This window comes from Echinops telfairi, unplaced genomic scaffold (assembly GCF_000313985.2).
Source record: "Echinops telfairi isolate 266 unplaced genomic scaffold, ASM31398v2 ScPeMD7_22;HRSCAF=79, whole genome shotgun sequence".
In the NCBI taxonomy this organism is placed as follows: domain Eukaryota; kingdom Metazoa; phylum Chordata; class Mammalia; order Afrosoricida; family Tenrecidae; genus Echinops; species Echinops telfairi.
Genome location: NW_022103919.1, coordinates 5,701,788 through 5,717,713, shown reverse-complemented (window position 1 = coordinate 5,717,713; position 15,926 = coordinate 5,701,788). Strand labels below are relative to the sequence as shown.

The following is a 15,926-nucleotide window of genomic DNA, read 5'->3' as shown; positions in this document are numbered from 1 at the left end:
GGGGGGGGAGCACTGGACCAGCAGTCCATCAAAAAACCTAGCTTTCCAGTGAGTCCTTTAAGGGCGTGACCTTGGGCACCTGTACAATGTGGAGGCCAATTAACCAAGTGTTTTCTAGAGAGCTGTAACACAGTGACTTGGGTAAGTACATGTATAAACATATATACTTATGTACATTTGATCCATGAAAAGGTTTCTAGTTATAATGGTTTCATTTTCTTTAAAAAATATTAAATAAACAGTGTATTGGGGGCTCACCAAAATGGCAAAAATCAGAAACGCGCTATGTTGAAGTTCAAAATCACAGTAAGAAATTATTCTCAGGGTTCACTTTCAGGAGTATTTTCTGACAACAGGTTCAGCACCAGCTGCAAATTAGAATATTACACTGCGAATATTTTCAAGATGCCTTACTTATTACTTTGTACAAAATAGAAATAGGAGAGACCAACTGAATGCCAAGAGTCATCCACATCCTGTGTCCTACCACTGCCAATTCTCACAGACCTAGCAAGCAGTGGGATACAACTCACAATCCCATCCAAGGAACAAGAATCAAACCTGCTTACTCAGTGCCTCCACCCTATTGTGACCCAGAGTGGCACTGCCTGGACCTTGGAGAATACATGGGGGGAGGGGGGGGACAGGCAGTCTCTTCGCCCCCATCTCCACTGCAAGAGGAAACAGTATGTGGCCCGAGAAGGAGAGCCCAGTGGTGAGAGCAAATCTCAGAGGGCAGTCTGTGGAACCATAGTGTGAGGGTTCGGGGTGGTGGTGGTGTGTGTTGTGCACCAGGAAGTGGAGCGAAGCCCCAGTTCTGCACCCTACTAGTTCCTACTGCATCCTATAGTACAGACAGCATCTAGAAGACTCCCTACATATTTACTAAGTGCCTGACCGTGCCCTTAGTCTCCACGATGACCTTATGAAGTAGCTACTATTCTCATTACATTCTGTGGAAGTTGAAGCCAGTTTGCATGGAACTGTATCCACGGGGATAAGGAGATAAGAAGTGCAAACTGCCCAGAACAATGCTGGGCACACAGTAAGGAACAATAAAAATGCCAGTGCTTAAAGGCCTTTTACTGATGGATAATTATAACAACATATACAAGTCCATCGATTAAAGTTTATAGCTTGGTTTTGTCAGGTAAGCACTGGACTGCTAGCCATGAGGTTGGCAGTTCAAACCCACCAGACGCTCCATGGGAGAAAGATGAGATGAGCCTGTCTGCTTCTGTAAAGATTTAAGGTCTCCAACACCCGACCTACCCTAGGGTTGCTATGAATTGGAATTGACTCGATGGCAATGGGTTTTTTGGTTTCCTCAACATGTCAATGGAGAAACAGATCCCTAAAAATCTATTTCCCGTCCCCTTCAACCACTACCCATCCACCTCTCCAGAAGAATAGTCTCCCGATGTCTGATTAGCTTTTGTTACAAAAGTTATTACTACTACCAACCATCTCCATTTTACAAATGATAAAACGGAGGCGCAGGAAAGTTAAATAACTTGCCCAAAGTCACCAAGGTAGTAAATGGGATGAGGAGAACTTGAATTCCTGCCACCTGACCCCAAAGTCTCTCTTTAGCCACCTCCCTCTAGCATACCCTGGGGACTCTGTGATCCCCAGGGAACAGACTGGTATATGAAAGTGCTTGCCCAGCACATGGGCTCAATGAATGGCAGCTGTTGTTGTCATTTAGCGATGAGGCCCCTGCTTGTCCTGCCCTATTTACTGGCGTTAACAAAACAAGTAATTTTGAATGACAATCAAACATTTCTCAGTAGCTTTCTCTGACAGCCTCATCCCACTCACATTTGAACAGAATTAAACGACCCATATTTGTTTGCAATGCACTTTATAAACTGCCTATAAATGGCACTCACTTATTGAGGCCATTATTAGGAAATCCCCCCCCTCCCTGCTATGAAGAGTGGCCTTTCTCAATTATTTTGGTGCCCCCTAGGACAAATAGTCCTAACCTGGAAGCTCTAGAACAGTGGTTCTCAATCTCCCTAATGCCGCCACCCTTTAATACAGTGACCCCCAACCATAAAATTAATTTTGTTGCTACTTCATAACTGTAGTTTTGCTACTGTTATGAATCAGGTGACCCCTGTGAAAGGGTTGTTCGACCCAGGGGGTCGAGACCCACAGGTTGAGAACCACCGCTCTAGAGCTGCAAAATGTCTAGATCACCTGAGCCACTCTTGGCCCCCTTTCCCCCCTAGAGACTAATTTATCAGCTTTGTACTTGAATCCTGGCTCTGACACTCCCACAGGCAAGGCAACGTATCAGTCTGCTCTTCTATGTTCCATCTTATTTCCACTAGTAACCTTTGAATGTTGTGTTCAAGTTCTGGTGCAGTGACCTCAAACCACAGTATCTCTGCTTTCAAACCAAGTTCTTTTTAAAAGTGCAGAAGGGATGGGTTCAGGAACTACTGGATTTATTAGCTAGTTGTGTGCCATCAGGAGAGGAGCCCCAGTGGCACAGTGGGTTATGTGTTGGGCTACTAACCGCAAGGTCAGCAGTTAAAAACCACCAGATGCTCCTTAAGAAAAAGATGAGGTCTTCCACTCCCATAAAGATCTATAGTCTCACATATATAAACCATAGATAAGCGAATGGATTTGGGGCTTGCACTAAAACTGCTGCCTTAACCTAAGAACAATTGGTGCATATGACATGGCCCTACTCAATACTACCCTCACGAAGAGATCACTGATAATATGGGTGCTCCAGCAAAATGTGGTGAAGACATCAGATGGTGCCAGGGTATCAGAATGAATAGTGTCCGGGGTCTTTTAAGGCTTGTCTTAAAACAAGCAGTCATCTAACTGAGGTATCAACTAAGTCCTTGTGGAAGAAGCATACTACTGAATCTTGTGAGATCCAAGGATTGTCAACAAAATCCAAATCCAGAACAGGGAAAGGCATCATAGCTTAAATTCTGAATGCTCAGTTTGCAGAAGGCTATGGACAACAATAACAGTGGAAGCTTAAATTTTATTTGCAGGGTCTACACATGGATTAAGCCTACAGTGAATCCCCTTTAAGTAGAGATCAGGGATATAAATAGCTTTGCTATCAGACAGAGAGCATTATAAAGTTGATTATGACAGAGGTACTTAGGTTAAAATGTAACATCTTATCAATGTGACCCATTTCCCCCCTCAGTTTTTAATATTTTCTGCTTTCTTTTCATTTGAGATTTTTCTGGTTGTCATTTTTGTTTATTGTTTTATTATGCATGATTTTCTGTGTATAAAATCCAGGACAGGTAAATCTACAAAGGCAGTAACTGAATTAATAATTACCTAGGACATGACAAGGGAGGTTGAGGGAGAGTACAAGAAAGAAGAAAATGTTCTGAAATAGATTGTTGTGATGATTACACAACTCTTCTTAATATGAACAGACTATTAAATTGTGTAAGTGAATTATATGCCACTAAGATTAAACACACACACGATTTACCATCTCGGAAACCCACTGGGGCAGTTCCACTCTGTCCTATAGTGTCACTATGAGCTGGAATCAACTTGATGACAGTGAGCTTTGATTTTTTGGTGCCTCTGAGAAAACAGCTATATTTCCCTTTGGCTCCAAGTTTTCAAATGTGCAATGTCTTAATTGTGAGTCATTTCATGATGAGATGAAGCCAGCTGTAAACCTATCTTATCTATCTTTGCGTTGGTCCAGCATCTAACAAGAGAAGCCATGGACTCAGCCGATCCTCAAGTGAAGACAGGTAATCTGAATCAAATCACTACTTCCATTAACAGTATTAACTCTTGCGAATGATTTACCACCTGGCACTACAAGAAAACTGCAATTCATGTCTCCAAGAGATGCTACTGGCCATACTCTCCCAAGTGTCTCCATCCCAAACTCTGGGTGCACAAGATTTTGAAGAGGGAGAATTCGAAGGCAAAGCAGCACAATAAAAGGTATGCACAAACTGGGGCTAGGAGAGGAGCATCGCACATGTCTCAGTGAGCAGGAAGGACAGAGGAGAATTGCCTCGGAATGTTTCCAAGGCTGTAAATCTTTTCTGGGAGCAGAATGCCACATCTTTCTCCCGAAGAGCAGCTGGTGGGTTTGAACCTACAACCTTTCAGGTAGCTATGAATCGGAACTGTTGTCACTGAATGGGTAGGGGAGGTTGCAGTGGCTACTCAACTAAAAATTTAGAAAGTAGAACCACCAAAATAACCCGATCAATGCCTTTCCCTGATATGCCGAGACAGAAGCTCTCACTGTGAAGTGTTGCCCTTGCATAGCGGCCCGTCACATCGCCATTGGGCCACCAGGGTCCCTATGAAATGATATAACTTCGGGTTACTTGCATGTAAACAAACACGCACGCGCGCCCACACACACAGGGCTTCTCAAAAGTGCCGAAGATGCCAACTCACTTTTATTTTAACCCTGCATTTCCCCAAATTTACTGATCTTGCCCTTTCCCATGGAAATCTAATAATCACCTGTATAAAGATGGACTCTTGGCAGCATGGCGGGCTCCATGTGGGCTGCCACCTGCAAGGTGCTCTTCTGGAGATGAAGCTTCCTGCTTCCACAAAGATGTGCCGTCTTGGACACCTACGGGGCAGTTCCACTCTGTCCTACAGGGTTGCTGGAGTTGGAATCAACTGATGGCAGTGGGTTTGGAGAAAGGGGCGCATAGCCCGAGGTCAGGCAGCGACTTGCAGGGGGTTCGGATCTCCCAATTCTCCACCCAGAATGTTTTCCATAGAAATCACAAATGAAAACTGCAGACACTGGGCTTGCAATTTGGAAAAGGACTCGGGAATAAAAAGCTGTCCACTAAGCACTGCAATGGGCAGTGTAAAACAGCAGCGAGAATGAAGGCACACCGGAATCTCGCAGTACCACGTGCACATTATGCGGTGGCACAGCGGCAGCTCGGCCCCATGCTCGTTTTCGGAGGAGCTAGAGCTTGATTTTTACATGGGATCACTCTGATTTCCAAATGTCGGTACTATGGAGCTCAAAGAACACGCCTGCCAGCAGGCCCACTGCGCCCCATCCTCCAGCCTTGCAGCTACAAAGTAACCGGGGCTGAAGAAACCAAAGTGTGATCATCCACCTCGGCTTTCAGACTTTAAAATACAGACAGCTCAGCGGAAACAGGGAAAAGCCTCGAAGGCACACAGGGGCCTGTAGTGTCCATTAACCAGCTACTGCTCAATGCCAGATGTGGAGTTCCAGGCGTCCATAAATGTGGGCGTGGAGCCAAACGGGCACTGGCGCCACCAAAACCCTTTTACTGAGGTCCCACCAAAGCAGTGACACAGGCACAGCCTGTGGATTCCCTGGAGGCACTGGTTTCCCTTGGCATGTGAGAGAGCTAACGTGAGTGTGCATGCAGGAGTTCACCCCTCCATATCGCTGACTTGAGATAGCAGTCAACCATTGGGCAAGCACGTCTGCTGTGCAGCACAACTTACACCGACTGAGCTAGTAACACACTGGTCTCTGCCAGCAGTCAGATACCTCACCTATAAAGTGAGCAAAGGCATCTCACAACCAGTAAAAAGTATGTAATGGCCAACAAGTGGGGGTTACACCCCCACTCCCCCGCCCCAGCATCTTCTGGAAGACCATGAACTTCTGTGGCACCACATTAATCCACAGTCCCCCAAAGATGTCAGTAAAGAATAGCTTCCAGGCCTCAAATCAGTCAAAAGGTTACCTTTTATGGCTCTACAATGGACAATAATCTTGCTCACAATTAACTGGACAAAGGGCCACCACAATGCCCAACTCCAGGAGGTACCATTTACTTTGTAGTGGAGAGACTCCTCTGGAGTGAGTTGTGCAATGCAGAGGCAGTGACCGGGGCGGGCGGGATCAAAACAGGAGCTTACAAGTCATAAAAAGCATTAGCAGTTTGGCAAGAGAGCCTCTGCTATTTAGATGACCAGCAGACAGCTGGTCTCTCATGGAAGGATGCTGGGCATCCATGATGCACTGTGCTATCAGATCCTGCTAACATGCAAGTGTGTGTCCTCGATGAGGGTTGCCACTAAACTACTGGCAATGGCTTTTCTGGGAACATTTCTATATTTAGAAAAGGGGCAATAAAGTAAATCTGCATCTATAATACTATAGATTTGCAGAAAAAGGCAGTAAAATAGATCTGCACCTATCACACTCTAAATTTGCCTTCATCATCTCCTCGCCACTGGGGTCTAAGCAATCAACGAGGAGAGAGGTGCAGAACATAGGCAGGGAATAAGGTGGTCTATCCAGAGCTGCAGAACACAGGCAGGGAATAAGGTGGTCTATCCGGAGCTGCTGCCTCCATCCTGCCCACATTGGGAAGCGTCCTCTCTAAGCAATTCAGAAGATCTGCTTGGTGCTAACCTGCCAATGCCTTGGGAGTACTACACATGGGACTACCCAAGTTCAAGGGAACCAAAGCAGAAGACAGTTCCATACATGTGCACTACGGGTACTTCCCTACAGCGTGTATATAAATCACCCACCTGTGCCGCACATAATGAATGAACTGAGCTTCACTGTTACAGCAAAAAGTTAATTTTCTGTGACATCTTCAGAGATTGTGTTTTTGGACTGACGAACATCACGTTCATATGAACTACAGTAACAAGGGGTTTGTTTTGTCACAAAGAATCCAAAGGCTTTATGTGGTTTCAAGAAGCCAGAAGGGAAGCTTAGTGGATTAGGTGCTAGACGCTACACCTTCAATTTAGTACAAACCGCAGGTTCAAATCCTAGCAGGGTCAACTCACATTCTATTTTGCCCCTCTAGATAAGCAAGCACAAAATACTTGCAGTTCTAAGATAAGGCAATCTTGCAGATTAAGTGCCCAGCGTGTGACAATCACAGGAGGAGCTCTGCAAATGATAGCTTAATGATAACACACAGAACTCTGCAGTCATTTGACTACAATAGACTCAAACCCAAACCAAACTGCTCTCTATCTAGTCAATGTCAACTCAGTAACCGGTAGGTCGGGGTAGAACTGCCCGGTGAGTTTCTGAGGCTGTAACGCTTTACGGAGTAGAAACTAGCCCCATCTCTTCTAACTGTTGACCTTACACACAGCCCAACCCTGCCTTTTATTCCCACTTTTACTGGGAGGGGAACTTTTTTTATCTCGACATCTGTGTATGCAGTGGAGAAGCAGAACCACTACCATCCAGCTGTCAACTTTATAAACGATGCTTCCACTAAGAAGCACACACTAAGGAGTCCTAGTGGCGTAGTAGACTATGTGTTGGGCTGCTACCCTTGAAGTTAGCAGTTTGAAACCAAAGAAAGAGAGACCCTTTTTACTCCTGAAATGTGAGCCTCCGGAAACTCACAAGAGAAGTTCTGCGCGGCCCTAGAGAGTCACTATGAGCTTGAATGGCCTCGATGGCAGAGTCTGGTTTGGGTGGCCTAGTGGATCACGTGTTGGGCTGCTAACTGCAAGGTCAGCAGTTTGAGCCCTCCAGTGTTCTGTGGGAGAATGAGGAAGCCCTCTGTTCGAAAGATCTGCAGTCTTAGGAACCTATATAGTTGCTATGAGACTCCATGGCAGTGGGGGGAAGGAGGGTGTTTGTGTTTTTTTTTTGTATAAACACACATTACATATTTCTAACATTTCATTTTGGCCAATGCAAATCTATACAATAAGCCTAGAATTATCCAGAAATCTAGCCTATGCTTTGTCTTTAAAAGCCTATGTTGTCTATGGCGAAAGTACTGACCTCCAGCTGTAAACATTCGGAAGCAATGCGCCTACGGCTCCAGTCAGTGGTGCATTTCAGAGCTGGGAACGCTTCCAGTGGGGTTCATGCTGGGAGTGAACACCACTGCTGCAAACCTCCTCAATGGGGCGGCACTGACCTGAGGCTCTCCCTTGCTCTTGAGTAGGCTGTCCAATACAAGCACAACCACTGGCTCAAGAAACGTGGAAAGGGCTTCTTAATGGGTCAAACTTCATTACATGTTCGACTACAGGCTTTCCGCATAGGAGAAAGACAAAGTTCTCTGATCCCGAAAAGATCTACAGCCTCGGACACCCTATAGAGGGTTGCAATGAGCTAGAATCGAGTCCATAGCAGTGGTTTCAGGCTTTCTGCCAACTGAGGACAGTGACAATTCTTCCAGGACACAGAAGGCCAAACAGGGGGATCGCCACTCATCAGCACGTGGCGAAAGCCATTTCATGTTAGTAGCCACGGAGAAACAAGGTCCAGGGCCTATGTGGTAGGGAGCACGAACATACGCCAGGTAGCTGGAAGGCAGGATCACTGATTATAGCCACTGGTTGGCTCTGACATCTTACTAGATGAATAACACTGCACTGGTTGGCAGTTAAGACGGTAAGTAACAAAGTATCATTAAAAGAAAAAAATTGGGTGGCACAGTATGTTCTGGGGCTCTTCCATCATGCCTATAGGAGCACCTGCATCAGAAAGCAAAGCCAGTATGTGAGAAAGTCAGGGGCCTCTCCCTTGGAAAACGGAAAAGAGATGTAAAAACTGTATCTTCAAGTATCCCAATGGAGACTTTCTTCTACAATGAGTCCTGGGGGCCCTTTCTGTTGGAAACCAAGCAGTTAATGGTTATAGCCCAGCTTTTTAAAGGGTCAGTTAGTGCACCTGCGAATCAAACAGGGCGAGGTGAGGAAAATAAAAGAACCCAGCTGAGGACGTTTAAACGTTATGGTCAACTTGTTGGAAACTTACCCCGGGTCCGTTCTCTGCACCAGTCCAGAGACTAGAGCAGTTTCTGGCAGTTCCCACATTCAGTCTCAAGGAAAGCTTAGAACCTCGTAGAAACGGGTTTCAATCTGACGAACTGCCTCACAAAGTTTCACTGCTGGAACGAATCCCTATCACTCACATTCTCCCCCACGGAAAAGAATAACCATTGCCACCGGCACTTCTGTCTCTTGGGGACCACCCACGTCCATTTAGCACTCCCCCCCCCAGCTCCAATAAAGCAGCCAAAAATACCCTCGCGTGTCTCCCACTCCACCCTCAAAATAATGCAGGGTTCAAGAATGATGGGGGGGTTTGTTTGTGTGTGTGTGTCTCCCTTCTCCCCACCCCCAAGTTTTACGGGGCTATCGGGCCTGGGACAGCGGCCCTCTGTCTTCACCCAGGTCCTCGCCAGCATCCTCCTTACGCGAACTTCAGAACCCCACGGAGACTGCCCCATGGGTCCTGGGACGTGCCAGGGGCCAAGCGCCCTGGGCAAATCTTCGCTCAGCGGCTGCAGGCAGCTGGGACAGTCGCCCGACAGGCTAGGCCTGGGCCTCGCGACGGCGGCTCATCCCCCTGACTCCTCCCGGCCGCTGGAGTCCCAAGGAGGCGCCGGGACCAGCTGAGCCGTCGGCCCAGACTGCCTCCCGACCCCCAGGCCCGACCCCCTCCTCGTCCCCGGGGCCCGCCTCGGCCTCTCGTGCTCCCTCCAGCTGGTAGAGCTCGTACCTGCCGGACCCGGTGCAGAGCGTCCACGAAGCCCTCGGCCTTCATTCCCACCGGAGCGCTCGGCCCCTGCACCAGCTCCGCCATTACCGCCCCCGCCGCCGCCGCCGCCGCCGCCGCCGCTGCTCGGCTCCCGGGTCCGGTAACCCGCTCCGCTTGGGGACCCGTAGCCGGAAAGGGAAAGTCGCCTTACTTCCGGCGGAAGCGAAGCGGGGACGCTCGACGCGAGTGGAACCGCGTCCGCGGGGCGGGGTCAGGGCACGTGACTGCGAGTCGGTCGGAAGCTGGGGGCGGGGCTAAGGGCGTGAGAGGCGGGCCCAGCGCGAGAGGTTGCCATCGAATCCAGATGGATAGCCCACCGCTCAGCCCATCGGAAGTATCCTGGCAGAACCTTTAGACTCGGATGAGCCCCCAAGGTGCCCACTTGTTGACGGTTTGGAATCTCAGAGAGGAATCACGTGGCTTTCCCATGAAAACACCCCAGCAATTAAGGTTCACTTAAAAACCTGCCGCAGCCCCTCCTGAAAACAGTCATTGGTTTGGAATTTGGGGACTGGACATTCGTAATGGCGCTCTGAGGATCCAGAAGGAGGCATGAAGAAGAAGGGGTAACACCCCAAAATATCCGTGTTGCACATTTGTAGGGAGTCCCCAGCCTAAGTCTAGTTTGCACCAGGGTGGACCAATACCATTTCCCTGAGATTGCCCGGTGACACTGCTCAGGATGGATGCCCTCAATGGAAAGTCATCGTGGATGCTCTTGCCTATTGCCGTACCAACGCGGAGGCTCGGGAACAAGAAAGATCACAGGATTGTAACTGCTTCCGTTTCTGCGGATTCAAAACCATTTGCAAGAGGGCTTCTGGGAATGCTTAGGCCGTGCTTCCCTCCCTTGGTAGGGACTAGGTATGGCGTTGCCAAAGCAAGACAAGGAAGCTTGGTGCTGGAATACAACTGAGCCTTTGAGGTAGACCCTGTAGGACAGAATAGAACTGCCCCCTGTGGGTTTCTGAGGCTGTTAATATTTAAGGAAGTGGGAAATTTCACATTTGAAGATCAGCAGTGGGTTCTCAACTGCTGACTTTCTGATCAGAAGTCCAACTGAGAACCCACTACATTCTCCTCCACAAGTAAGAGGTTAGAGGCTTCCACACACATCTTGTTAATGGCGGGTTCCAATTGGGTCCTAAGCTTTGGGTTAGGTTCCTTAAGTGGTGGAAAGAGTTGCCCTCAAATAATAACAAAAAGCTGACAGTTAAAATCCACCCAATGGCATCCAGTAGAAGAAATGCCTAGTGATCTACTTCCATAAAGATTCAAACCAACCTCACTGCCATTCCAGTCAATTCCAACCCATAGTGACCCTATAGGACAGGGTAGACTTGCCCTGTGGGTCTCTGGGACTATTGCTCTTTACAGGAGTAGAAAGCCTCATCTTTCTGCCTCAGAGCAGCTAATGTTTTCAAACTGATGACCTTGTAGTTAGCAGCCCAACACTTAACCACCATGCCACCAGGGTTCCTCCGAGAAATATTACAGCCAAGAAAATTGCATGAAGCAATTCTAGTCTGTAACACATGGGGTTGCCGAGTTGAGCTGGAATCAACTTGAAGGCAAAGGATTAGTCCTTTGGATTAACAGGTCACCTTGTGTTCAATATTTCTCAAGCCCTTTGGTGTCACGAGGTTGGGTTTTAATGGGGAGCCATATTTCTAGCATTTTATATCATCTTGAGGTTATGGAAGAAGGTGAATGCTAATGAAGGCAAATAGAATTCAATGTGACTTCTCTTCATGAGCCTATGTCCCAACATCTAGGAGAGTCTGGGATGGGAAATAATGGGCCAATAATAAAAGAAGAGTTCTTTATTAATCACTTTACTACTGGCCTATTGACCATTTGGATACTTGAATTTTTTTTAGAGAGGAGGCTGAGTCTCTCTTTTTGCTCTATCCCTAGAATTTGACACAGATGGAATGAATACACAGTCACTGTACCAACAAGAATGGGTCTACAGTTCACTATTTCAGGAGTAAGCATGTGAGCAAGAACCAATGGTCCTGAAGGAAGACATTCAAGCTGCACTAAAAGCATTAGCCCAAAACAAGTCTCCAGGAATTGATGGAATACGCATTGAAATGTTTCAACAAGCTGAGGGCTCACTGGAAGCGCTTATTTGTCTATGCCAATAAACTTGGAATACAACTACTTGGTCAACTGACTGGAAGAGACCCATATACGTACCCATTCCAAAGAAAGGTGACCCAACAAAATGCCCAAATTAGAGAACAATATCCTTGATATCACATGCAAGTAAAATTTTGTTGGAGATCATCCAATAATGGCTGCAGCAGTTCATTGACAGGGAGCTGCCAGAGGTTCAGGCCAGATTCAGAAGAGGATTTAGAATAAGGGATATCATTGCTGATGTCAGATGGATCTTGGCTGAAAGCAGAGGATACCACAATGGTGTTTACTTGTGTTTTATTGACTATGTGTGGATCATAACAACTATATATATCCTTGAGAAGAATGGGAATTCCAGAACACTTCATTGTGCTCATGCAGAGCTTGTACATGGATCAAGAGACAATTGTGTAAATGGAACAAGGGAATAATACTGCATGGTTTAAAATCAGGAGAGGTGTGTGTCAGGGTTGTATCCTTTCACCATACTTGTTCAATCTGTATGCTGAGCAAATCATCAAAGAAGCTGGTTTATATAAAGAAGAATGAGGCATCAGGCTTAAAGGAAGGCTTATTAACAACTTGTGACATGCAGATGACACACACATCTTGTAACCTTGCTCACTAATAGCGAGGAGGACATGAAGCACTTGCTGATGAAGATCAAGGATGGCAGCCTTCAGTATGGATTGCAACTCAATGTAAAGAAGACCCAAATCCTCACAACTGGACCAATAGGTAACATCATGATAGATGGAGAAAAATATTGAAGCTGTCAAGGATTTTGTCTTGTTTGGATCCACAATCAATGCTCAAGGAAGCAGCAGTCAAAAACAATCAAAAGATGAGTTGAATTAGGTAAATCTGCCGCTTAAGACCTCTTCAGAGTATTGAGGAGAAGGATGTTACTTTGAGGACTAAGTTGTACCCAACCCAAGCCACGGTATTTTCAATGGCCTCATTTGCATGTGAAAGCTGGGCATTTAATGACGAAGACCAACGAAGAATCAATGCATTTGAGTTGTGATGGAGAAGACTATTGCAAGTACCATGGACTGCTTAAGGAGCAACCTGATTTGTCTTGGAAAAGTACGGCCAGAGTGCTCCTTAGACGCAAGATGGCAAAACTTAGTCTTACACACTTTGGACATGTTGTCAGGGGAGACCAGTTTCTGAAGAAGGACATCATACGTGGTAAAGTAGGCAGGGAACAAGAGTAAGGCCCTCCAGGAGATGGATTGACTCAGGGGCTGCACTGATGGGCTCAAGAATGGGCACAATTAGGATGGCACAGGACCAGGCAGCATTCTAGTTCTGTTGTGCATAGGGTTGCTCTGGGTGGAAATCAACTCGATGGCATCTAACAATGACAATTTGACATTGCTTACGAAATTGCTTTTGAATTCACTAAACTCAATTGGAATAATGTAAAGATCATCAGAGATTTTGGCCATATTGAAAATGTGAAGACTATCACTTTCGGACAAAGTATTCATCCCAAGTAGGAAAGCAACGCTGGGCTCAGACATAACCATTTCAAGGATAGTTTGAGGCTGAGTAGTATTTCGTTCTGTTGTACGCCGGGTTGCTATGGATTCAAAGTCACCTGATGGCACCTAACAATTTGTAGGAAAGCCCGTAGTTGGGTGTGTGGTCGAAGTACTTCCGTGAGGCAAAACCATGTCAGCACATCTATTTATGGCCCAGCCTGGGTGTGCTGAGTATTTTAATTTGCTATTGTTTTATCTGTATCGCATACTTTGGACACGTTATCAGGAGAGAAAAGTCCCTGGGAAAGAGTATCATGTGTCGTTTCCAAAAAGAGGAAGATGCTTAGCAAGATGGATTGACAATAGCTTTAAAAAAAACAAGGGGCTGAAACGTAAGAAAAATTGTAAGGGTGGCACTGGACTGGGTGGTCTTTTGTATGTAAGGTGGTTGTGAGTTAGAACGGATTTGATGGCACCTGAGAACACCCCAAATAAAAAAAAAACCCTGAAAGCAACAAAAACCCAAGCCCCGAAACTAACTGCCATTGAGTCAAAGCTGACTCATAGTGACCCTATCGGACAGGGAAGAACTCTGCCCAGTGAGTTTCGGAGACTGTATATTAACAGGAGTAGAGAGCCCTGTCTTGGGCCCGAGGAGCGGCTGCCAACTTTGCAGGTAGCAGCCCAATGAACAACCAATGTGTAACACCACCAGGGCTCCAACCACACACACTTATTTCTAAAGGGGAAAAAGGTCGAATTGAGTCAGAATTGATTCTACGGCAGTAAGTTTTATGTTTATAAAAATCAAAGATAAGGTGTCAACTTTCATGAACAGGAATGGATGGTTCTACTGACCCAATATCAGTTAATTTTGCACTTAGCACATTTATAAAATATTTTTTATGTGAGCATGTTGATTCATCCGTATTCCATGGGACTCTTCCTATGGCTATATATAGTGGAAACAGGATATTAACTAAAATATAGCACATATTCCAAAGTGTGACCCAAGGACTATGAAATGCGCAAGTCAGAAAATGGGGTTCTGATTTCACCATTGTTAGAGCTTGGGTAACTTTGGGGACAGAGAAGAGGTCGATGATTAGATTCAGGCAGGTGCTCATCATCCTAGTACTTAACCACTTGTCTCTCTTTTCTCCTGAAATAAAACTCCCTAATGAGCCTGGGACCACCTGAGGGGGTACCCCCACCAAAAAATGGATTTGTCAAATCTCTATCCTTTATGTTCCTCTTCATTTGAGGAAACAAAAAGAAGCCGCACGGAGCAAGGTCAGGTGAGTAAGGTGCGTGGGGCAAGAAAGGCATGTTGTTGGTTTTTTTGCCCAAAACTGACCCACTGAGATGGCTGTGTGATCAGGTGCATTGTCGTTGTGGTAACAAAACTAGTCCCCTGTCTGCCACAAATCAGACCTTTTTTGGTCACACGCTGTTATGAAATCTTTTCAGAACCTCTAAATAGAAAGCTTGATTAACAGTTTGATCTGGTGGAATGAACTTCAAATGCACTATGAGTTGACATTTTTATCCATTCAGGAAGTTGACGGATGTCCAGAATGAGGTTTGTCATCAATCAGCACTTCTATTTCACCTTTTTTGAAGTGACAAAGCCACTTGTACAATTGCGTTTTCCCTTAGTGCTGCCCTTCTGAGCTGTGTTCAATATCACAATAGTTTCTGTGGCATTTTTCCTGAGCCGGACAATTTCATAGCCACACACTGTTCTCTTAAATCAGCCATCACAAAAAGGGAAACTGCTTTCACGAAAAAATTTGCTGTGATCAGAGATCACCTTCGCAGGTGACGTGCCACTGGGTGCTCTTAACTCAGAGCGAGTTGCTCTATGCTTGCCTAGTGGGAAAAATGCATACTATGAAAATTCTGCTCTGCCAAGCACAATTCAAGGGTTTTTTTGGGGGGGTACCCCCTCATATTTACCTCATTCATTGCTCTCTCTCCAGCACTGAGTACAATGCCGACCATTTCATTTGTTTGTAAGTGTTTGTGACACGACGGAGAATGATTTTAGCCCAAGAAAAATATGAAAGTGTGCCAGAGGTCAGATATCCACACATTCTGGTTATGACAAGCTTTGCATATGAGACTGTCACCTTAGTAAGCCACCACCACCCCCCACGCCCCTGTGATTTGAAATGACAATTCATTATTGATCCAGTGAAAGAAAATAACTTCTCTTCCAACTAGAAGCCACCCTAAAGTAACATAACATTGTATCAGTAAGGGGAGTCAAGATGCTGCTGCAATAATAACCTGAAAAATCTCCTTGACCTACAGCGGGAAGGTCATCTCTCACTCAGACTACTTGGTTTTGCTACCCATCGCCTTCACTTTTCAGTCAAGGTTGATAGAGAACTATCTATCTGGAGCACCAAAGGACAGGAAGATAGAGGGTGACAAGAGGGGGACAAAGCATGAGCTAGCCTTTTGACATGTGGGGCTTCCCCTCAGATGTTGACCAAGTGGCAGAGAAATATAACCCACCTCCAGGGAGAAACGGCAGTACTAGAACTTTGCAAAGAAAACGAGAGAGAGAAAGACACGATGGATTCTAGGCTGTAGATCCTGACCTTTAAAGAGACAGCAGGGATGATTTCCAGTACGCACGAATTATTCTAAAGACCCTGGCTTTGCAATTTGGGGGAGTCTTGCCCACCCGTGCTAGGATCTGTGCAGTTTTCCTTTGTCTCAGAGACAGCGATAGCCAAAGCAGTAACTTGGCAGATGGG

The 15,926-nt window shown here is 46.1% G+C and overlaps 1 protein-coding gene across 2 annotated transcripts in view; it reads right to left on the bottom strand.

The window, feature by feature from the left end:
• FUBP3 (far upstream element binding protein 3) overlaps positions 1 to 9,568 on the bottom strand; it is a 55,296-nt gene extending 45,728 nt beyond the window's left edge. For both annotated transcript variants that reach the window (XM_004713253.2, XM_045288546.1), the window contains exon 1: positions 9,485 to 9,568. In XM_004713253.2, coding sequence (XP_004713310.1) covers positions 9,485 to 9,568 — 84 coding nt within the window. The remainder of the gene's footprint in view (positions 1 to 9,484) is intronic.
• Between the last annotated feature and the right edge of the window lie 6,358 nt (positions 9,569 to 15,926).